This window comes from Diadema setosum, chromosome 1, assembly GCF_964275005.1.
Source record: "Diadema setosum chromosome 1, eeDiaSeto1, whole genome shotgun sequence".
NCBI lineage: Eukaryota > Metazoa > Echinodermata > Echinoidea > Diadematoida > Diadematidae > Diadema > Diadema setosum.
In genome coordinates, this window is record NC_092685.1 from 40,325,891 (window position 1) to 40,350,896 (window position 25,006).

Sequence of the window (25,006 nt, forward strand, 5' to 3'; positions counted from 1 at the left end):
CGTCATTCCGAAACACACGACTTTCCTATACCTAGATATTTTTTTTTTTGATCACACCATGGACTATTTTAATGTCTCAATGTCAACATAGTACAACTCATAATCTTCAGCCATAATCTCGTTTTTCTTACATTTCTCTCGTTATCATTTACACAAACAAAATAATGTTGGAGTGATTGGCACTCTAAATTGAACTTACCCCAACACAGAATGAATATATCTCTTATCTGCAAAGCATTCATTTTTTTTTTTTTGTGGCGTTATTTCAATGGTTCGTTAATACGTAAATGTAATAAGGTTCCTTACTCCAAAGGTTCGCTAATCCGATAATGAAATAAGGCTCGTTAATTCGAAAATGAAAACAATGTGCATACTAATGAACTTTCAGAATAACGAACCTTATATCTTCTTTTTTTTTCGGATGAACGAATCTTCTAAACAATGAGGCTTTTTCACTTTCCGGATTAACGAACCTTATTACAATTGTGGATTAATGAACCTTCGGAATAACTAACATTTTCATTTTCGGATAAACGAACCTTTGGAAAAATTGTAACCAATTTATCAGGTTTATAACAGGCTACGGTACTTTGAGATTTTTCTTCAACCATTCGATAAAGAATGACAAAAGATGTCCAATCTCCCAATCACAGAATGACATGTAATGTATATCTTGTTCACTTAATGTAAAATTTTCATGTGTTCCGACTTTGGGAATATTCCATTTTTTTAAATCGATTTTGACCCGGCCTGTCACGTTTATATTCATAGAATAACCCGACGTATACTCTATCAGAAATAAGATGCCGAAAAAACAAAACCCTGAAAAAACAGTTTGAAACATGTTTGTTCATCAAGACTTGATGTCGATTGTTGAAGGTTAATGGTTAATGCAGATAATGTCAGCAGGAAAAAAATAAGGAATTTGTTTCCTCTTGAAAGCAACCATCCATTCAATTCCACACGTAACATTCAAACTTGCTGTCTGAAAATAAAGTTTATGTATAGCTGTCGAAAAAAAAAAAAGAAACCCGCCTTTAATTATGTGCCATGCCTTGCATGTTTTTGTTACAGCTTCAGTATAGTATATCGATTCGTGTAACAACAAGCGAATTGCGTTACACTAAATATAAAGTTATACATGTACGTTCTAACGACGACAAGCATTTCGGATGGTTCAGCAATTAAATATACGATAGAAATCATTCTAGTGTTTTAATAGCTCTAAACACCAAGAGGCGCCAGCCTGTTTACTAAAATGTTATGATCTAATGCATGAAACGCAAAGGATAATCCATAACATCATGGCTGTTACATTTCCTACATCCATCTATATTGCGATGAGACTGCAAACTATAAGCTCTGCTTTTAAGCAGTCGATTCCATTTCAATTTAATCTTGATTTTATATTTGTAATAAAGTTAAACACTTGTTGTATTTCAATTCTTAGTATACTTGAACATAATTTTTTTTTCATTGGTTTGTGTTTTGTCTACTAACATTTTGCAATTACATTGGACATGAAATATATGAAATGAAATGTTAGAAAATGTGCCAATAAATTTAAGAGACAAACGTGCACACAGAAAAAAACAAACCACACTATCAGCAAGGAACACCATAGAAAAAGAAAGAAAAAAAGGATGAAAAAAAAACCAACCTTATTCAGCCATCGGTTTAATAATGGCGTCAGGTTCTTCGGATAGAGCTGTATGAACTTGCAAATGCACCGTTTCATTGTAGAGGTTTTATATTTCGCAAAACAAGATGATTTCAACATTCAGCAATATTTCTAGCAATGGGAAATAATAATTTGACAGGATAAAATCAAGCTTAGTCAACATTATGCATATCGCTACCTAATTACATGACATTCACAGATAAGTCACACTGTATCTACAAGCGTTGGAAAAGACGGGTGTTATAAATTATCATCGACAGTAATATCAAAACATCCATCGGACTTGTGCTCAGTTAGAGCTAAAGTGTGCTTGATTAAATTTTCACTAGAAAACAATATTTTTGTTAATGGGAGAAAACTTTCAAATCAATGCATGATCTTGCGAATAATGAGTTACATGCTCTGAAATTACACTGTGAATTTGCATTAGATACCGGACTATGAAGCACTCTGTATGCCCTTATCAGACGAATGAAAGACAAATCGACAACTTATACTGCTTTGAATCATGTTCTCTTTTTCTTTTTTCTGTTTTGATGATGGAAATAAATAAACTACTAAATTTGAAAAAAATGAATGTCTGAGGCGTTGACAAGTAGCATTTTGTAAAATTTCGACTAGATTTAACAAAAATCATTCAGGAATTCATAGACCAACTCTATGAGATAATTCAACTTAATTGGATTAGCTCCTATTCCCAGAAACTGCAGTGCTGTATAGTCTTGTCCTAAAACATTTCATTATGGTTACTCCAGTTCATTGTCAATGGTTCATAAGATATGACAAAATATATTGTATATTATTCCTGTCCTGAGGAGTTTTTCAATGCTTTCCTTCCCAATGTGATGCCAACGCTTTGGCGCTTTACCGGAGCTCCGTAACTCATTTCAGAAAGGTCGTGACAGAGGCTCGATGAATTGCGCACAGGAGTGAGGCGATAAACTTTTTTTTTGTATCTGGAGTTCTTGAATTTACAGTCTCCGCTATACATGCTTAACATCGAGCGAAAATGTGTCAAATCACTCTGGAATTGGCTTCCGTACTCGGCAATACGTTTCCAAAGCGTCCGGTTGAAGTGTTCGTAGAGCAAAACGTCCGCCATGTTCCAGTCTCGGATCAGGGCTCGCTGTCGCTCGTTTACCAGAGACTTGACGACGCGCTGGTTGAATCGGATGTACAAGATATCCGAGAAGCTCCAATGCATGAGCTCCTTCAGAAGTATTAGGGATTCATCCAGGTATTCGAGGATCAGAACGAGATCGAGCTCTTTGTCGAGGGTTCTTAGAGTTTCGTTTATCGTCCTCCGATCGGTATGAATTGCTTTGTCGTCGGTCATGTCAAACCACATGCCGTTCCTCAGGTAAAAAAAGCAGTTGCTCCTCAATCTCCGCATACTCTCCGAGGCGTTTCTGAAGAAATCGTCGATCTTTTGCGAACCATTCTCTCCGTGAAACCGGTGGTCGCACTTGAAGAAGAAGAAAGAGGACTCCCACTGGTCTACCGGATCGCGGAAAATGGTGACGAACCTCGTGCCGGGCTTCATGAAGCGCCGGAAGAACTCCAGACTGGGAAGGAAACGGGAATGTGCCGTCATGAAGTCGTAGTTGGTATAGTTCTCGTAGTCACCGAACTTGACTCCTAATGGTGGTAGCAATTCCGTCCGATTACTCGGAATGTGCTGCAAGAATTGTCCAACTTTGTTCCTGTCATATCTGTACATTAGGAAGGAGAGATTTCTGGAGTAAGCGTATCGGTTGAGAATGTTTCCCACAGTCGTACTTCCGGTCTTGTGCGTCTTGATGAAACCCAGGGTGGTAATCGGATCTACTCGTTGTGGTTTCGTGGGATTTAAAGGCTCCGCTTGCCCTGATCGATACGGACGGGTTCTTCCATGACCTGTCGGGGCCGCAATGTGTAGTATTACAGTATACCACGACACTGCAAATGATGACGTCAGGGCACACAGCATAAAGAGTAGCTGGGAAGAAAATCAAGAACGAGAAAAAGTGAAGGATAATTATCATGTTGATGTCTTTGCAACAGGTAATCATCTTCTGTGTATGATATACTACAGTAAGTGTACAGTAGATTCCCGTTATAACGAAGTACTCGGGACCGGCAGTTTTCTTTCGCTATATCGATATTTCCTTAACGAAAAACAACAACAACAACAACAGTAAGTAAAGATACAAAGCGGGTAATGTTGGAGCATGAAAATTTCCTGTGTTGCAACCGGAATTTCGTTATATTTGTTCGTTATAAGGGGAATGCACTGTATTAATCTGACTGGACGATAGAGGCGGGGGTTGGAATACAGCTAAGTACTAATATGTTCTACTTCCTCAAAATGGGCTTATTTCACTAAGTTTCCGTCCCTTCTCACTCACAACTCTTCTCAACTACGTGGTGTTGCTACCCAATTGTGTATCCAATGTGATAATCTATATAGGTCCTATGTCATGCTGTAAAGCCAGGTATTTTCGCATGCAAAAAAAAAAAATAATAATAATGAAAAATAAAAAATCATGGTGTGAAAAGCCCATTGGCTCAAATTTGCGAATATCTTGTTTTTAAGGCAAATGTGATCATGGGGACCATCGTTGATATTCCATATTTACCATTGCAGTCGATAATCTTAATTCATCAGTAAATTAACTGCCTTATGATTTTAGTAATGTAATCATATAACTGATAATGAATGCAAAGAAATGTATTTCAGTCTGACTAAAGACACGTTTTCTTTGTTGCACTCTATAAGGTTTGAACAGACATTAAATTGATGAGTTAAAGTTCATAAAATAAACCGATGCTATTCAATCACTCTCTGTCATTGTACGTAGCAAATATTAGTTGACTTCCACTTCAGAAGATTTGTTTGTTTTCTTTGCAATTGACGGATACGATATGTACAATATGTCAATATTAGATCGCACAGAAGTGGAGGCGGTGTTGCATTTTACGTATCAAGTGCTAACAAAGGTATTGTTCAGAACGACATTTGTAGAGTGGATAACACTGTTGAATCCCTTTTTATAGAAATTGCAGGATGCAGGAATGTGTTACTGGGCATCATTATACAGACGTCCCAATTCAAATATTTCACTAATTTTTGACTTTTCTCTCAGAACTAGTTAAAAAAAAACAACAACAGTTTTTCGAAGGAAAATGACTGATTTGCTGAAATCTGGAAATGATCATATCTCACGCGAGTTTCTTGAAACACTTTTGTCTCCTTCCTTTCTGCCACTAATTTTCAAACCGACTCGCGTCACGGATCACTCTGCTACTCTAAGTTACAACTTGTTTTGCAATATTTTCCTCAGATCGATTCTTTTATAATTCCTTCAGATGTGACTGACCATTATCCAATTATGACTCAAATTGACACTTTTATCTCCTTCCTTTCTGCCACTAATTTCCAAACCGACTCGCGTCACGGATCACTCTGCTACTCTAATTTACAACTTGTTTTGCAATATTTTCCTCAGATCGATTCTTTTATAATTCCTTCAGATGTGACTGACCGGTATCCAATTATGACTCAAATTACTTTGAAAACTTTAGGCGGTAATGCGAAAACCTCCATCTCCTTTATTCAAACGTAGAGTCTCATGTGAAAAGTTAGCCAGTCTTGATGTCACTCTTGATAATGCTGATTGGTGACGAGTATACAAAAAATGATGTCAATCTGTCTTTTGATGATTTTATGGAAATTTGGATGATTTTTTATTCCAAAGCAAAAAAAAAAAAAGATAATAAAACAATAAAAATGGATTGTAAGAAGACACTTAGGTTACTGTTAACTTCAAAATAAATTCTCTCAGTCAATAGAAAAATCGATTGTATTATGAGTACAGAATGGAATGAAAAAACTGAACGATCAAAGAACAGATATACAGTGTGTATCAAAAGGAAAGGTAATCCAACTGTGTCGATGGAACGTTACTATTTCATGACTATCAGCTTTGGAGAGGACAATGTTAGTTGTGAAGAAAGAAGAACTCTTTCTCTTTCCATTGATACCCAATTATGTTGATAAATGTCATCCATGACTGAGCACACGGAATTTTAAGACAACAATGCCAAATTACACTTTTTCCAAGTTTGCGTGTAATCGTGAAGGAACAATGAATAATAATAATAATAATAATACATACAATTTCTATAGCGCCGTTCTCCACTTTGATTAAATGCTCAAGGCGCTTTACACTAGGTACATCAAAGCAAACAGATTGAAAATACAAGTACATCACAGTAATAGAAGAAGATGAAGAAGCAGAAAAAAAAAAGACATGAAAGTCTGTCTTCAAAAGACACTGGTCTTCAAAATGCACTGCTAAACAGATAGGATTTTAAATTACTCCTGAAAGATGTTATAGAGCTTGAGTCTTTCAGCTCACGAGGAAGTGAATTCCACAGTGTTGGTCCAGCGTGAGCGAAAGCACGTTCCCCCCAAGATTTCCTAGAAAACGGAATATGTAAGAGACCTGAAGTTGAGGATCGAAGAGTTCGTGAAGGTTGGTATTGACGAAACAAACAAACATTGTAATCAGGAGCTGTTCCCTCAATAACATGATAAACCAAAAGAAGTATCTTAAACCGAATACGCTCCTGTACAGGCAACCAATGAAGACTCTTCAGGATAGGTGTGATATGACTGCGTTTACTTGACAAAGAAACAATACGTGCAGCGGCATTTTGTAGCTTTTGTAATTGGGCAATTTGCGAGTTTGGTAGATTGAAAAACAAACCATTACCAAAATCAAGGCGTGAAGAAATAAGTGCATGGACAAGTTTTTCCGTGGCAGAGCGAGTCAAATACTTGCGAATAAAACCAATATTGCGCAATTGATAACGGACTGATTTAGAAATGTTGGTGATTTGATCGGACATAGCCATGTGAGAGTCAAACATAACACCCAGATTGCGACATGACTTTGACAGAGGAATATCATTACCTACAATCGAAATACAATTAATATCCAACTTATTCAAGTGAGATTTAGAACCAAAAAGGATAAATTCACACTTGCTGTGGTTTAGAAACAATGAGTTAGACCTCATCCAAGCATCAATATCAATGATGCAATTTTCTAGACAGCGCAGTGCATGAGATGCTTGGATTTGATGTGGTGGAAAAGATACAAAAACTTGTATGTCGTCTGCATATAGATGATACCGAACAGAATGCCTTTGAAATATTTTCCGCAGACCGATCAAATAGATAGAAAAAAGGGTGGGCCCGCCAACAGAGCCTTGAGGTACACCACAGCCTAATGGCTTTGAAGACGATGTGACACCATTCAAAAGAACAGACTGTGAATGGTGTGATAGGTATGATTTAAACCATTTGAGACAATGAGCACGGAATGTCTCATTGAATGGATGGGATCTGTCAATGAAAGTGGCCAAATTAACAGGCCAGCCTGCACGACTGCAGGTTTGTGTTTAGAGCTTCATCTGACCTTTTATGGTTCGCACCCTTCAACATGGCCAAGTTGTCGATAACTTGGCCACTCCGACAAAAGCTAAACCATTATCCACTTCTCTCTTGATATTCAAGATATGGTTTGTAGCTGTTTGTCGCGGAGAGCTATGTGTTGAATTTGAACAGAGAAAATGGACTCTGTGGGTTGGCATTAACTGTGGGAGTGACCAAATCATCGGGCAGGTGACTATGTTAAAGGTCATGAACCAAAAACTATTAGAAGAAACCCTTATCACAAATCTGCATTCGAACAGGCTGGGCTATCCATTTTGCCTCTTTCATTGACAGATCTTATCCATTCAGTGAGACATTCACTGATCTTTCATGTGACACTCAACTTGGTAAAAGTGAAATTTGCCATTGTTGTCTCTAAAGGGGAAATCTAGTCCAAAAATAAGTTAGTCTGATAAAAAAGAGAGTAAAATCTTACGAGTTCAAAGTTAAAATTTTGACTAAAATCGGATGAAAAGTAAGGAAGTTATGAAATTTTGAAGTTTTGCTAATTTCTTCAAAACAGTTTGTGTACAGTGGATATGAATATGCAAATGAGTGAGCTGACCATGTCATACCCTCACAATTTTCCATTGATCGTAAAAAAAAAAAAAATAACGAAAATTCAATATTTCTGTTATTGAAGTTTGAAACATGATGTTATTCCTGGTTGAATAACTTCAGAATAGTGATCAGTTAGATCAGGATTTGAGCCTCGAGCATAAATGCGTTTGAATGAAAAACTGGAAATTTCATGTACAAACTCTATGGCAAGTTGTGAGGGGATGACATGCTCACTTTGCCATTTGCATATTCATATTGACCGTTCAAGAACTGTTTCCTAAAAAATCAGCGAAACTTCGAAATGTCATAACTTCCTTATTTTCCAACCGATTTCAATCAAAATTTTACCGTTGAACTCGTAATATTTTACTCTTTCTTATCACAATAACTTATATTTGGACTGGATTTCCCCATTAAAGTTCATGTGCTCAGTCATGCACGACATTGTAATATCAATTTGTATCTCAATACCCTGACCAAAATTTTATTCATTACCCCCCGATATTTTATGCTATACATAATTTAAAACATAATTTTCATTGATTTTCTTTTATACTCTATTCAAATCAGGGTGTAATTTCGAAAAGAAGAATAACCCAAAAAAAAAAAAAAGTTTGTGTGTGTGTGTGTGTGTGTGTGTGTAATCGGGTCCTTGCTTGAACCTCTCACACATGGAACGTCTTTTTCATGCACAGTCAAAATGCTCTTTACTGCCCTCTACAGGTGGACATCACGTTCATCCTTTAATACACAACTCAATAGACACAGCATTCAATATTCAATTAATGATGACTTTTTTGACTTGGTAGGACCTTCCTTGCTATATAGAAAGTGAATCAAATATCAATCAAAATGATATTTTCTTTGATGATTATGTTTCAGACAGTTTTGATTTATCGTCGCAAGAATTAGATTATGACTTTGACATAGATAACCAATCGTGAAGTTCATCTTCTGAATATCTTACTCACAACCAGTTTAATAATGTTGTCAAGGGGTATAGGGTTACCGCTTTTTCTCTTTTACACTTTATATTAGGAGCATTAATAACCACTTTGAAGAATTGCGGTTACTTTTGAATAACTCCAACGTGCAAAAATTCTCGGCAGTAGGTCTAAACGAAACCTGGTTTTCCCATGATTCAAGTTTTCCATTCGCTCGCGACAAACTTATGATTATGTAGTTCGACTGATTCGATTAAATCTCTTTTTACTGAAATTACAGTTCCTGGAAGGAAAAATACAATCATTGATGTAGTACAAACACCTCCAAGCACAAATATTAAAGAAGTCTTAGATTATCTCTCGGATTTGGTGAAAAACCCATTTTTAAAAGTAGAAATTGTTTCATATTGGGTCATTTTAACACAAACTTTTTACAACAAAATGATATGTCACAAGATTTCTTGGAAATATTTTCATCTGCTTCTAAGCCCATACGTATAGCCAATGAATCCGCTTCCTTTATTGATAATATATATTTTTAAAATGATATTCTTCCTCCTCCCGATTCCCTCATATTACCCTCATTATTACAGACCATTTCCCCCATCTCGACTAGTTTCTCTTTAAATGACACAGTTAATAATGACACAGTTTATTAAAACGAATTATAAAATGGGTTCAAGAACGTAGCCAATAGGAAGCGCTGAAATGAGTCACGTGGGCTTTGATTACTTTATTACCATTGCACTGCAGTACCAGCGCGCACTCAATCAGTTGTTACAAGTGCGTCGCGCGCTACTATACGCGCTGTACCTGTAAACAACTTCTAGTTCGGGCTGCGTATGCCGGCCGGCCTTTCTTGTGTGCATAACATATTACTAGTATGTGGCGTACGTATACAGTACTTACATGTGCGGGATTTCCGAGTGCGACGTGCTTGACTCGATTCTCTCGAGCGAGTGCTACATGTAGCTGACTGGACTATTGACCCACAAAGGTACGTGAAAATGCTGTTAGTTTTCGACCCATTTTATAAAACAAATGATGCACAGGATTATTTCGTGGCGTTAGTGGAGACGCAGCTCACTCTCGGGTATTTACAATGTAGTGCAACATGCACTCGGCTTCGCCTCGTGCATGTTTCACAATTGTAAATACCCTCGAGTGCGCTACGCCTACACTAACGCACTCTATCCTGTGCATCATTTTTATAACACACAAGAAGATGATAGCAAGTCAAGGTGCTAGTTTAGACCGCGCTTATCCTGTACAAAACAAAAATGGACAGCGCGCACGCGCGGTCCTCAAGCGTATTACGCACATCACCTGAGACCCGCTGTCTTGACGCTTGATAAACAACAGCAGCGGCTTCATGGACAGCGCGTCTCAGGTGATGTGCGTCTTTGCCTGAGACGCGCTGTCTTGTTGTTGTTGTTGTTGTTGTTGTTGTTGTTGTTGTTTATCAAAAGTTGCCAAATCTTTACCTCCACGAAATAATCCTTATTACTTTAAAATCTCGTTCTTCTTCTGATGATGATTAAGTCTGCCTCCTTCAATAGACTGAAGATTCTTGCAGACTGGTGCTATTTACATTATAATACAATTTATTTACAGATATTTACAAGCACATAGAAAATTTGACGAAAAAAACTATTAATAGCCACTGTGATCAACCGTTAGACGGTTTCGAAATGATCCCACAGATGGCGCTGAAACAATACATTTTCTGACGACAGGGAATTCCAGTTCCTTACAGTTCTTGGGAAGAACGAATGGCGATGCGATTCAGTTCTCGAATATGGTACCTGATAGGAGTGTGGTTGCGAGGCTCTCGTTAACTGAGTAGCCTGTTCGATATAGTCCTGTGCTGAAAGAGGAGTGAGATTATTGTGTATTTTGTATAATTAGCCTGTCATTTTCTCTGCGCTGTTCCAGAGTGGTCCAATTAAGTTCTTGTAGCATTTTAGTGACACTCGAGGTGTTATGGTAGCGATTTAAAGTGAATCGCGCAGCTCTTCTCTGGACCATTTCCACTTGGTGGATTAGGTCCTTGGTAGATGGGTCCCAAACTGTGGAAGCATACTCAACAATATTGGTCGAACCAACGTTTTGTAAGCTGTGGCTTTAACATCAGAAGATTTTATGCGAAGATTGCGTTTTAGAAATGCAAGCACGTTATTGGCTTTATTGACAGTATTGTTGATGTGTTGGGTCCACTTCAAATCAGAAGTGATGGTTACACCCAAGTACTTCACGGATTCAACAGATTCAAGAGGGGCGTTATTTAGATGATACACGTGTTGCACCCTACTTCTTTTCCTGGATATTGTCAAAACCTTACACTTATCTGTGTTCAAATCCATCATCCATTTTTTCGCCCAGTCACCAAGATAATCAAGATAATCCCCTTAATCGAAAAAAAAAAGCTACGACTATAATTTTCAAATCTTTTTAAGATAATAAAGATACCACTACCGTTGGAAATGAATGATGTTTCTAGGTGTACTGAGTTTGTACTTTAGCTCTCTTTTGCATCGTCATGTAGGGTAGCCATTTTGTGTCCATTTTTATCGCGCGCCTTCCTATCTTGTTATCTACTATCTTTGGTTTAGACATGACAGACTGGTCCTGTATTTAACTTGTCCTTTGAATGCTTCATGAAGATTGTTATTTTACATTTGGACACCATATTCCAAAAAGTATAGATAACCATCCAACTACCAAAAAAAAAAAAAAAATAAATAAATAAATAAAATACCCAGGCTCCAATAGATCTGAAAATCGCTCTTGCATTCAATAAAGAAAAAAAATATAATCGTTATCATAAATTCAAAGTGAAACGTATTGAGCAATCAAAACTTAAATATCTTACCTATAGAGTTTAAAAAAAATACTCTGACAAAAATTATACGCATAGAAAAGAAAAAAAAATTACTAATCAGTTACAATTTTACAGGCATAATATGCAAAATACATAGACAGTTTTAAAGCAAGCAATTGAAATGCCAAATGATAAGTCTAATCTTATATGAATTAGGTTTGATGATAATTTTTTGAAGATTCTCATCAAATGTGTAATATTCTAAATAAATATTTTTCTTCCATTGGGAAAAATCTTGCGAGTAATATTCCTAGCTCCCCCCCCCCCCACAAAACAGTTTTCTGAATTTCTAGGCCCACCAAATTTCAGCTCAATGTTTCTTAGTCCAACATAGAACGAATAAGCAGGAAATAATCAACATTGTTTCTGATTTTAATTTAAAAAAAGTGCTGGACCACGATGCCATCAGTAATTTCCTTCTAAAGGGGGTAATATCGTCAATTGCGGATCCTTTAGCTCACATATTTAATCTATCCTTTTCAACGGCATCGTTCCCGATAGTATGAAAAAAGCAAAAATCCTTCCTTTGTTTAAAAAAGGTGACAGATTAGATTTTGATAATTACCGACCAATTTCTTTGTTTTGTACATTGTCCAATATTGTCAATGAATAAGTCAATAATATATTTTCTAATTCCCAGTTTGGATTTTAATAGGAAAAAAAAAAAAACCATAGCACTACACATGCATTATTGAGTTTTATCAGGGAGGTGAGAGGAAAAGGAGTGGGCACTGGATTAGTGTCTTTTGAACCATCCTCGGAGCCGCACTCCCCAAGAGACCACTCCACTAACTAGATTACTGCCGCTTGGCCGCACAGTGCACATGCGCAATCCTTGTCAACAGGCTGGTGGGTCTCACCCCTCCCTGGCCAGAACCTAGATTACTCCACGTGGTACTGGTGGGTGGTGTATACTGGTGCATTACCCATTGCTGTGCCTGCAAACAACACTGGTGCATTGTGATGTGCAGTGAACTGGTTGCATGGTCACATTTTGAATTTTGCAGCTAGTATTTAAAGTATTATTACTTATATGCATTTACATGTCCATGTACTATAAGATTTCTTGGGAACAATGTACTTTGCATGTTATATGGTGAAATAACTTTTACATGAAATGGAAACAAATTATGATTAGCAGCACCAATAATAATATACTGATTGTAAGAATATGAAGGAAACATGAACAGCTGAGTAGTGGAACACAGGCCCTATAATGATGTCTGATGATGATAATAATTTTAATACCAAGCTAGCACAGAAAATACCAACCACAACAGCAACAACCATCATAAAGATACCCATTCAGCTTTCAAATAAGAATAAAACAAAAACAGAGAGACAGACAAAAAAAAAAGCGCCATGGTGAATATCTTATCAGGCATACAGTGATACAGGACATGTGAGATAGTTCAGCTCTCACTGAACTCTCACATGTTTTCACCATACACCAGGCAAGGAGGCAAGTTATTTCACCAAAATTAGGTCCTATAGTAGTCTCCATCATGACCACTCTGTTGTAGATTCGAGCCCTCCTGCCTCAATATATCCCAAGCATACAACAAACAAACATTCAAATAGTGTTTTCACCCCCTGGAGAACTAAAATTGCTCACAAAAATATGTTAGTGGGACCAGAAAAAACATGTCTTGGCGGATGTACGCAAGTTTCCCAAAAAATATGACAAGAGAACCAACATGAGCGAACAATGAAGTGATACATCAGACTAAAGAAAAACCCCAACATCTGCTGATCTACAGGTGAATTTCGTCAGCGCTAGTCAGGATTTACACTTGACATTGCGTCGTAATTTGATTAAGACAAGAACAAAACAATGGCTATTGTTAAACAGTTACATTGTCAAAACTCAACTTCTTCTTGGCCGATTTTCAAAATTTTTGTATCTATCGAGAGCTGAATTCTTAGACTAGCAGGTCCCAAGAGTATATGCTGTGTGAGCCTGCATAAAGAATGTAAAACCCACATACAAGTCCTTGTGAACACACACAAGTCAACTGGCCTGTCCATACTCCTAACGATAGAGGGCCAAATCACCGCGGCCCCGAGGATCGAACATCAAAGAGCAGTGATAACGATCAGACTGACCTCATTACGTAAGAGGTCGTTTACTTGTTCGTTGGGGCACTGATCCCTTGTAATCCTGTGTTGAGTGATAGGGAAAACCCTGAGGGCAGAGTGCCCACTCCTTTTTGTCTCACCTCCCTGGTTTTATAGAAAAAGTTGCACATGCTATCGACAAATCTTCTAATCTGATCTTCTGATCTGATCTCATCTGGCCTTCAGCACCATTAATCATGATATTTTCACTTAATAAATTACATCATTACGGAGTGCGTGGGAAGGCCTAGGAGTGGTTCAAGCTACCTCATGAACAGGAAGCAATATATCTCTTTAAATGGCTGTAAATCACAAATGCTAAACATCAAACGTGGGGTCACACAGGAAAGTTTATTAGGTCCGCTCTTGTTTATTGTCTACATAAATGATTTTTGTAGGTCATCAGATATTCTTTTTTTATTCGCAAAATGATCCTCTTGCCCTTGTTAATACATTAAATTCAGAATTAGAAAATGTCGCCAAATGGATAAAAGCGAATGAAATATCTCTCAATCTTCAAAAACAAAATATATGCTTTTAGCAACTCTACTGAGGCACTACCTGTTCATAGTGTTTTTGACGTTACTCCACTGGAAACTGTTTCCCATTATTAGTTTCTTGAAGTTTGTTACAAGATCACATCTGTCGAGCAGTTGAGAGCGAATGAAAGACTTGAATCATGGGAAATCCAGGTTTAGCTAAGTTTGCAGAGTTCAATGTTGCAATTGATTGACAACGTTGGTTCAGACGAGCTCATGGGGTAATGACTTCAATACTAGAATGTGGTGTTATAATTTTTACAATAGGAGAGGAAAGGGGGCCCACCCCCCAATCTAGTATAAATACCTTAAATCATCTAAACAAGTTGGTGCCAGTCCATGAGATAGAACAAAAGTAAATTCGTTAGTTTAGAGATGCTCAAAAAGAAAGAGGGATTTCGGTTCAACACTTTCCCCCTCCTAACCACCTCCTACCTGACACCCTCATCAGCACCACTACACAATTCCGAAATAAAAAGCAATGATTGCACTTAAACGTATTCAAAGTCATACGGATGTGAATGGGGGACTGCGTAAACATAATTCGTGCGGGACACTCTCCGATCACAATCTGACAATGGTAATGAAAAGGGGACGCGCATACCTGCGTAGCGTCTGTATCAGTAATCACTCCCATTTGCCACCGACCGGCTTCATGGTTACAAATTTAGAAACGTACTACAATGCAAAACAGAACAATAATAAATGATGTATGCAACTGCGCCGATAGGTAAACAGACACGCTGAGCTGCTCCCACAAACATACAAAAACACTTTTAAAATAATAGGCAAAGCCCCGACCAACCCTATTTTGTCTGTTGTTAACATTGTTTCTGCGCCATCTGTGGGATCATTTCGAAACCGTCTAACGGTTGATCACAGTGGCTAGTTGTTTTCGTCAAATGTTCTATGTGCTTGTAAATATCTGTAAATAAATTGTATTATAATGTAAATAGCACCAGTCTGCAAGAATCTTCAGGCTATTGAAGGAGGCAGACTTAACCAGAAGAAGAAGAAGAAGAACTACAAGATCACATCTGTCGAGCAGTCGAGAGCGAATGAAAGACTTGAATTATGGGAAAGCCAGGTTTCGGTTAGAACTACTGCCAAGAATCTTTGCATAATGGGATTATTCAAATATAACCGCAATTTTTCAAAGTGTTTATTAATACTCCTAATATTAGAGAGTATATTAAAAGAGAAAAAGTAGTATTATCATACTCCTTGACAACATAAAACTGGTTGTGAGTAAGATATTCAAAAGATGGACTTTGCAATCTATTGGTTTTCTATGTCAAAGTCATAATCTAATTCTTGCGACGATGAATTAAAACTGTCTGAAACGTAGTTATCAAAGAAAATATCATTTTGATTGATATTTGATTCACTTTCTAGCAAGGAAAGTCCTATCAGTTAAAAAAAAAGGAATCATCATTAATTGAATTGAATGGGCCGAATGCATAAACGCTAGCAATTGCTTGTGCTAGCCTTTTACTCGAATCCGTATGCATAAAAACAAGCAATATTGCTTGCGAGCAAAAGCTTTTGCTAGCAAGCACAAGCAATTTCTTGCTGCTCGCAAGCAATTGCTTAGAGACCAAGCATTTGCTTAAAAACGTATGCATAAAACATACCTTTTGCTAGTTCTTGCTAGCAATTGCTTACGATTTTCCAAGCTCTGTAAAATGAGCTTGAGCTTTTGCTTAACCGGAACGTACCCTTTTAAGTATCCTTTTCGTATTTATGAAAGAAAGACCACACTGTCTTGTGAAGGAGTGGTATAAATCTACAAGAAATTACTCATAAGTAGGGTAAGAAACTTTTTCATTTCAACAACAGGAATTTCAAGTATTTAGCAAGCAAAATGTGATGAAAAACAGATAGGATGTCTGACTTCGGTGGAGAGCAAGGAGACCTCTCTCCGCGTGCGATCTGGCAGATCCGGGCTACTGTAAGCTGCAGTGATGGGAATCAGCCAGTAATACGTGTGTGTGTATAGGTCACGCAGAGTTCAATGTTGCAACAACTGATTGTCAACGTTGGTTCAGACGAGCTCATGGGGTAATGACTTCAATACTAGAATGTGGTGTTAAGTAATCTTTACAATAGGAGAGGAACGGGGGCCCACCCTCCAATCTAGTATAAATACCTTAAATCATCGAAACAAGTTGGTGCCAGTCCATGAGATAGAACAAAAGTAAATTGGTTAGTTATAGAGATGCTCAAAAAGAAAGAGGGATTTCGGTTCAACACTTTCCCCCTCCTAACCAAGCGGTCGGGTGCACGGTGACACCCTCACCAGCACCACTACACAATTCCGAAACAAAAAGTAATGATTGTACTTTAAACGTATTCAAAGTCATACCGATGTGAATGGGGGACTACGTAAACAGAATATTCAATTGGGCCAATTCGCGCGGGAAACTCCCCGATCACAATTTGACAATGGTAATGAAAAGGGGACGTGCATAGCTGCGCAGCGTCTGTAACATTAAATCATTCCCATTTGCCACCGACCGGCTTCAAGGTTACAAGTTTAGAAACGTACTACCTATATGCAAAACAGAACAATAATAAATGATGTATGCAACTGCGGCGATAGGCAAACAGACACGCTGAGCTGCTCCCACAAACATACAAAAACACTTTTGAAATAACAGGCAAAGTCCCGACCAACCGAATTTTGTCTGTTGTTAACTACAAGATCACATCTGTCGAATAGTCGAGAGCGAATGAAAGACTTGAATCATGGGAGAGCCAGGTTTCGGTTAGATCTACTGCCAAGAATCTTTGCATAATGGGATTATTCAAATATAACCGCAATTCTTCAAAGTGTTTATTAATACTCCTAATATTAGAGAGTATATTAAAAGAGAAAAAGTAGTATTATCATACTCCTTGACAACATAAAACTGGTTGTGAGTAAGATATTCAAAAGATGGACTTTGCAATCTATGGTTTTCTATGTCAAAGTCATAATCTAATCCTTGCGACGATGAATTGAAACGTAGTTATCAAAGAAAATATCATTTTGATTGATATTTGATTCACTTTCCAGCAAGGAAGGTTCTATCAATTAAAAAAAAGTAATCATCATTAATTGAATTGAATGCTGTGTCTATTGAATTGTAGGGTGAACGGTGATGTCCATTGCCTGAGTCCACGGAGACACCTGTAGAGGGAAAGCCATGGGACCCGTAGTCTCATTCCACGCAAGAACCAGTGCATTTAATTGAAAACGATATACCCATATTAATAACAATTTTTCGCAAAGTTGCGGTCAATAAAACTAATTGTTTTGTTTTTAAACTGAAAATTTAAATTTATACAGTTTATATACAGTTTATTGCCGCTTAATATATGACTTTCAGAGATGCATAAATGAGTCTAGTAAACAATAAACGTGGAAGTATACACCAAAATATCATGATCAAGAAATCAAAAAAAAAAGAAGAAAAAAAAAGATCAAACTCGTTATTCACGGCAGTCACGAGGAATTAAACAATAACTCATGCCCCTGATGAATGCAAAGCGCCCAGCAACGTACCAGCTTGGCGGGCGCTTTGCATAACATGTTACATTTCGTCAGCGAAGTACGCAGAGTTCAATGTTGCAACAACTGATTGACAACGTTGGTTCAGACGAGCTCATGGGGTAATGACTTCAATACTAGAATGTGGTGTTAAGTAATCTTTACAATAGGAGAGGAACGGGGGCCCATCCTCCAATCTAGTATAAATACCCTAAACAAGTTGGTGCCAGTCCGTGAGATAGAACAAAAGTAAATTCGTTAGTTTAGACCCCGTTTACAGTGCGAGGCTCGGCCGCGGCCGAGCCCTTCTTCATTTCAGTGTAAACGCGCAAAAGGCCAAATGCGAGGCCAAAATTGGCCGCGCATTTGGCCACGCTCTTTAGAGAATAACACCTGCATAGATGTATAATGAGTCTAGTAAACAATAAACGTGGACATTTACACAATAGATTATCATCAAGAAATTCAAAATTTCAAACTCGTCATTCATGGCAATCACAATGGCATATACAACTCATGTACCTGATGAATGCAAAGCGTCCAGAAGCCAGCTGGGCGCTTGTAAATAATAACATAATATAACATTTCGAGAGCTACAACTCAGTTCAATGCTGGTTCAGACAAGATCAAAAATGGAAAAAGACTAACGAGTTCAAAGTGTAAAACAAAATACAGAATGCAGGATGTTAGGCTTACAAAAATTAGACATTGCAGGATGAAGAAAAATAGGATCTACCAATTCAAACATTCAACTGGATAGTTAGGTATTGTAGCATAAAGAATAATGGGATCTACGAGTTCAAATATTCAACAGCTGTTCAACAGGAGAGTTATAATAATTCATGTTTTAAGACTTACATCTTGAAGAGTTTATATTAATGAATGTTTCAAGACTTACAAATATCCTATTCGGTCCAGTGATCCATTTTGGCTGTATGCCGGGGCTCGCCTGGTTTGTAAGTACAATTTCTATCAGTCTCATTCGCGTAGCTGCTTTCTTTTCACGGCGGAGTTTGTATGTCACAGACGCTAATTCGACCCCCCCCCCCCCTTTTTTTTTTTCATCTTGGCAGGTAACTATACACAGCCCAGTCGCTGTACATGGTACGTCGCGACAGGGCTGTACGCGCGCGACCACCAACCACTAGGAGAGCGACGTAATCGTATCACGATAGCTTTGAATTTTGATACTTAACATCATTTTTGTCACGTCAAACTCATCGAGTATACTCTTCAATATTTACTCTACATCTGATGCTATCAGTATTTAAATGTACGCAATGAAACTTACCAAAATTGATCATCATATCCAGCATGTCCACACGGTACACAATCTTTCACGCCAGGCCTAACTATACACTTGAACACAGCCCAGTCGCTGTACATGGTACGTCGCGACGTACCATGTACAGCGACTGGGCTGTGTATAGTTAGGCCTGGCGTGAAAGATTGTGTACCGTGTGGACATGCTGGATATGATGATCAATTTCGGTAAGTTTCATTGCGTACATTTGAATACTGATAGCATCAGATGTAGAGTAAATATTGAAGAGTATACTCGTTGAGTTTGAGGTGACAAAAATGATGTTAAGTATCAAAATTCAAAGCTATCGTGATACGATTACGTCGCTCTCCTAGTGGTTGGTGGTCGCGCGCGTACAGCCCTGTCGCGACGTACCATGTACAGCGACTGGGCTGTGTATAGTTACTTGGCAGGTAAGTCTGCACGGATTGTCACGCGATTGAAGAAGCGTTGATTAGCGCTGGGCAGGGATTCCGATGTAAGGTCGGCGTAGCTTTGTTGGGCGGGCTAAGTGGGGTGATGGTATTTTTGGCCTTCATTCATGCTTTGGGCTTCAAAGATATTATAGAGATCAACGCAAAACTTAATTCATGCATCTAATCATGTTAAATTTGTGTTTTGGTCTTATTTTTTTTTTTTTTTTTTTTATGGCAGAGCACTTACGCATGAATTACAATTTGTTCATTTTTGCAATTTTTGCTTTTGTGCCTTGGAAGAGAAAAACAAAGGTGTTCACTCATGTGTAAAGTTTCCCTTTCTATTGACTTACGAGGCTGATAGCCTTTTTTTATAATAAATTAACTTTTAGCCAAATCAAATGCTAATCAAATTCGAACGTACTAAGTGGTTTGTCTATAAATAACATTGAAATTGGTATTTGAGAAGAAATAGAATGTCTATCCAGCTATTGCGAAATTTGAATGACGACTTCGAGTCGTCAAATTGAATGACTTTCTTGGAATGAAAAAGGGATGGTACAGTATTGGTGGAGATGAAAATTGGGTTTTAACTTTTTTGCGACATACCAGGAAAACACTTATGAAATAGTACAGAGCATACCATTTTAAAGGGAATTCAAAGTTTATTTGATGAAAATCGGGTTTAGAATAGCTGAAACATCCAAAAACAAAGTAAAATAAAACGATCGTAATAAGATGTGGGTGCCACACTTTATTAGGATCACTCTATTTTGGATATCTCGGCCATTTCAAAATCAATTTTCCGCATCAAAGAAACGTTGACATCGTCATGGAATTACATACTCTTTCATATTTCATAGAGGTTTCTCACTATCTCAACAAAACAAAACAAAAATAAATAAAAATAAAAACTGTCAAAAACTGAGCTGTCACACTGTACAGTCTACCTTGCAACACGCAGCAATTCGTCTGAGAGTTTAATTTAAGCAGCTGTAAACTACCGAGTTGAGGAAGGCTGCTAACCTGCCAGCAGAGTTGGAGCTGGTTTTGCAGTTTGTAAGCTGTATTCGAGCAATTTTTGGTCACCATCGGTGAGTTTTATCTTGACTTTGTTCTTCACTAGAAACAATGGAGTTTGAGGTGAAAAACAATGAATTTATAAGTGAATTTACAAGTGACAAATATCAAAGGTCTTATATGAAAGGTGAAGACTGTTGTGAAGTGCACTTATGTAATTACAAAGTAAATTGAGAAGACTGGAGTTCAGCTTTTCAGTAATTACAGCTATTCACATTATATTGACAAGGTCAGATGAAGTATTTGATATTTTTGGACAAACCTCATGCTTTTGTACGTCAGATTTTGTATGTCAGATTTAAATGTGAAGATGTGAGATAGGAATGATTTTATTGGTTGGTCATAAAGTTGTGATGTAAAATGTGGGTCTATTGAATGTCATTGCTTGGGGACTTTAAATGCCCATTAGTGCAATGCTTATTTTTACATAAGTGTATCTCATTGTGAATGATAAAACCATAAGGCATTTGGTAGGAAATGTGTTTGGAATTATGACTATCATTACTATAGATGGCACTAAGGACGGAACAGAAGTTTCCGTGTCGCACTACGGACTGGACTGGAAGCTGGGACTGCATGGCCTAGAGTCTCCATGTTGCTGAGACAACGTGCATGCGAGGGCACACAAGTTATCGCGATAGTCATCTCGCGTTGGTAGTCAGAGTCGCGTGGTTACATCGTTAGTTAGCGAGACTAGTGGACACGTCCATAGACTTACAGAGGCCAGATCATGGTGATGTATGCATTCGATACACATTCGCATTCAGTTCGCATTTGAGAGCAGAAGTATTTTCCAATGTCTGATGAATTTTCAAAGACTCGTAGTGAGACGAGATACACTTCAACACACTGAGACATATTTGATTTGTACCTATTGAGACCCAGGTTGTTGTGAAATGTTCAGGTGGTGTATAAGTATGAAATACCAGAATTCCTAGATGTAACATTGGTCATTATTGAGTTGAATCATAATATGCATAATTTATTCAGGTCAAGTCTGTTCCAGGTAAATCAAAGGAGAATGTGGCTTTAAAGTGTGATGATTGGGTTCAAGACTTAAGTGAGATTATGAAGTGAGATGTGGCAGTGATTCTGAGCCAGAATTAGCAAATTTTCAGGACAAGTCAATTCAGGACTGTCAATTGAGTTGTGGTAGCCCTGTTGGGTGGGCACGATATAGATAGTGGACGTGAAGAGATAGAGTTGTCGATGTCAGGTGAGATTAGGACCTGGACATTTTGGTAAATTTGGATTAACTCAGAATCAGAGAGGTCGCACAGAGTCAAGTCAGCTCAGGGCTTGCTGTGGACCAGAGTTAAAGCCAAACTTAATTGGTTAACAGAAACAGCATCTCATAATATGACCTGTATACATGAGGCGGAATTTAAGCAAAGGGAAGTCAATTTGTGAATTAAGTTTGATTTTTTTTTTGTTTTTTGTGAGAATAATTGAGGTTGGGTCAGTGACCTTTCAGTGGAATGGTTTGAGGTCAAGACAGTGTCAACTGATGTGTTTAATCTCTAAGGGGGCGATGCACTTTTAAACAGTAAAAGTGAGATTTCGATATTGACTTTTGCATTGGTTTATGTTTGGAATTTAGAGATTTGAATGGACGAGTTTGCTATAGAAATGGAGTGACCGGTCAAACAATCTTTTGTATGTGAATTGAACTTTATTGGAAATAAACCTTGAGAGGTAACTGTACATGGCATGTGTGAAGTTATCCTTATTTGAGTAAACCCACGTGACACAGGTCTTCATAATATCTTAATTATTGAATTATTCACATCGCATTCGCACGGTTGTCAATCTGAGCAATGATTGGCACTCTTGATCATACTATATACGTCATCTGTAAATTTCAGACAGACACTGCAGGACAATGACAAGACTTACAACGCACGGACCCACAGACACGACACAAAAATTTAATGATGAAAACTTTGACCGAAAACGAGACACATGCAAACACTTACATCGCGATGACGAGACATAGTATTATCGCACAGATTACAACACTTCTCAACCAAGTGTACAACGATGGGTAAGGGACTAAAAAAAAAGTAATAGCTGATCGGTGATGTACACGGATCACCTAAAAATGAACAAACGTGGACATGACGGATTTAGTTGTAATAAAGCTGACCTCACCTTTTTCGATCCCATATCTCCCTGTGCAGTTCTCATTCAGTTTTGTTAAGAGGGGAAAAACGGCATTTACACATGAAGTTCGTGCAATATTGGAAGAAAACAAAAACTGGATCTTGCGCGACGATAATACCAACCACCACAAGGAGCGGCGTACAATAGGGTGTGACACTCACTGGCTCTTTGTGTCGTTTGAGGCAGACCAGGCCTGGTGACGTCATCTTTTCTCTCTGTGCGTGCGTGTGTGTGTGTGTGTGTGTGTGCGTGTGTGTATGTGCATATATGTGTGCGTGTGTGTTCGAGTTTGTGTGTCACATCATACCATGAAAGACTTGATGTCCCGTCTATGAAAGACTATGACTATAGTTGTCGTTCATCCAGACACTGGGTGTTGATTTCTGTCATCCCCCCCCCCCTTGTGATTAATGTATGTGCTTGTTGTGCGGTAACGAGAATTTTGTTTGAGGTTGACTTTCGTAACTGTTGAGTAGAAGACACAAATACTATATAGAAGTGATGTGTCAATACCGTATAGGAACACGGTGTTGACTTCTACCCCCCCCTTTTTTTTTCTTGTGGCTACAGATACCTCCGCGCAGCGCAAAATCACAATTCCGAGATGATCGCTTTTGAAAAAAGAAAATTTGTAAAAAACGTTAGCGTCAATGCACTGATTTCATACCTTTTCCCCATCAAACTGCTGTGATTTTTGGAGAGTAGTGAGTGTAAGAGTTATGCTTTTAGAAAATGTTGTTTTCACACCGCAACATTAACTTATATAAATGAGAATGATGTGCAAACAACTAATGTCAATTCGAAAAATTCGCCCTTTTCCCGATCGCCATAGCATGCCGTGTAATAGAGTGAATACGGCGACATGACGAATACCTTGCTATTACGTCACTTCGCCAGATCTCGGGCGCGTAGATGCAACGCATGTAATAAGTCAATAGAAACGATGATATTCGTCACTTTAGGTTTGACCTAGGCTCTAAAAAGTGAACATTCTTAGTTTTAGACGAGGCAGCACGCACTTTTCGGTCAACAAGCTCGCTTTTAAGTAGGTTCCTTCATATTTCTTTAGCATTCATTCACAGATTCCAAACTTAACAGATCGACCACTATTACGTTTTATATATTTGCAATATTCTATGTATGTCATGTATTTCATTTAATTTTGTTATATTTGATGTAATTTTTCATCGAGAAATATGAAAATAAGTTGAAATTGAAATTGAAAAAGAATAAATACATGTATAGAAATAATTTATTTTTTCCTAAGTCTTTTTGATTTGTATGGTTCCTTGTGAAATCACCTTGTATCCCTGTACTATACCTAATACTTTCTATTTTTCGCCTTTTTCGCATCTTTAATTGGTTCTAAACAAACCATTTCAGTATCAAAGGCAACAATAAACTAGAAATGTCGCTATGGCGACTGATGCCTCCGCCATAGTGCATGATTCTCCAAATAGGTGTATAGTACAATGTCTTCACAATGTGTGATGACAGTTTCACATAACTGGCAAAATATTGAAATGACAGGTTTGTCAGAAATATCTTGAATGTTCACTTTCCTTGAACTGGGTTTGCTATGACTGTCTGAGAGTGCAGGTACACATATTTAGGGAATTGAGAATTTTTACTTGACTTCTGACGGACCCTTTTACAAGTTTATGCATTGAGTAATTTCCAAGGTATGAAGAAAGAGTGTAATTACAGTACAAAATAGATTATGTGGGGGGCATTGAAACCTGGCCTTTGACCCTTAACCCGGCCTTTGACCCTTAACCTTTGACCTTTGACCTTCTGGCTGGAAATTTCCCGGAGAATCTCCATTAAGTAATGCATGTATATATCAAGTTTTTAAACTAATAATGCAAGCATTGCATATACTAGTATATGAGGGATATGGTAAAATTTTGAGGAGTTGACCTTGACCTTTGACCCCTGACTATTGACCAATGACCCCTAAATTCCCTAGATAATCCCTGCCAGTCAGTACATGCGTATGTACCAAGTTTCATGAAGATACATTGAACCATTTGCGAGAAAAGTGATATTGCAACATTTTCACCTAACCTTTGACCTTTTGACCTTTGACCTTATGACATGAAACTCTCTCTGGAGAATCTTTATGCAGTAGTTCATGTCTACACTAAGTTTCAAGAAAATACCTTTGGGCATTGCATAGATATGGGGGAAATAGCAACATTTTTAGCATTTGACCTTGACCTTTTGAACTTTGACCTCTTGCCAATGTCCCTAAAATCTACTCAACTAATTGTCCCATCATACATCATCCTTGGACCAAGTTTGGT

At 37.8% G+C, this 25,006-nt stretch overlaps 1 protein-coding gene across 1 annotated transcript; it reads right to left on the reverse strand.

The window, feature by feature from the left end:
* Positions 1 to 1,058: 1,058 nt before the first annotated feature.
* LOC140230482 (galactose-3-O-sulfotransferase 2-like) lies at positions 1,059 to 22,739 on the reverse strand. The gene is made up of 2 exons (XM_072310641.1): positions 22,689 to 22,739; positions 1,059 to 3,659 (listed from the first exon to the last, which is right to left on the reverse strand). Exons 1-2 carry the CDS (start codon positions 22,722 to 22,724, stop codon positions 2,481 to 2,483), a joined length of 1,215 nt encoding a protein of 404 aa, XP_072166742.1. The 5' UTR covers positions 22,725 to 22,739; the 3' UTR covers positions 1,059 to 2,480.
* Between the last annotated feature and the right edge of the window lie 2,267 nt (positions 22,740 to 25,006).

What these genes read in the sequence shown, in the direction of transcription:
- LOC140230482 (XM_072310641.1), bottom strand. Translation starts at nt 22,724, where the DNA reads ATGAGAACTGCACAGGGAGATATGGGATCGAAAAAG. An exon ending in GAGATATGGGATCGAAAAAG is followed by an intron (nt 3,660 to 22,688) that starts GTGAGGTCAGCT and finishes TTTTCTTCCCAG; the next exon opens with CTACTCTTTATGCTGTGTGC.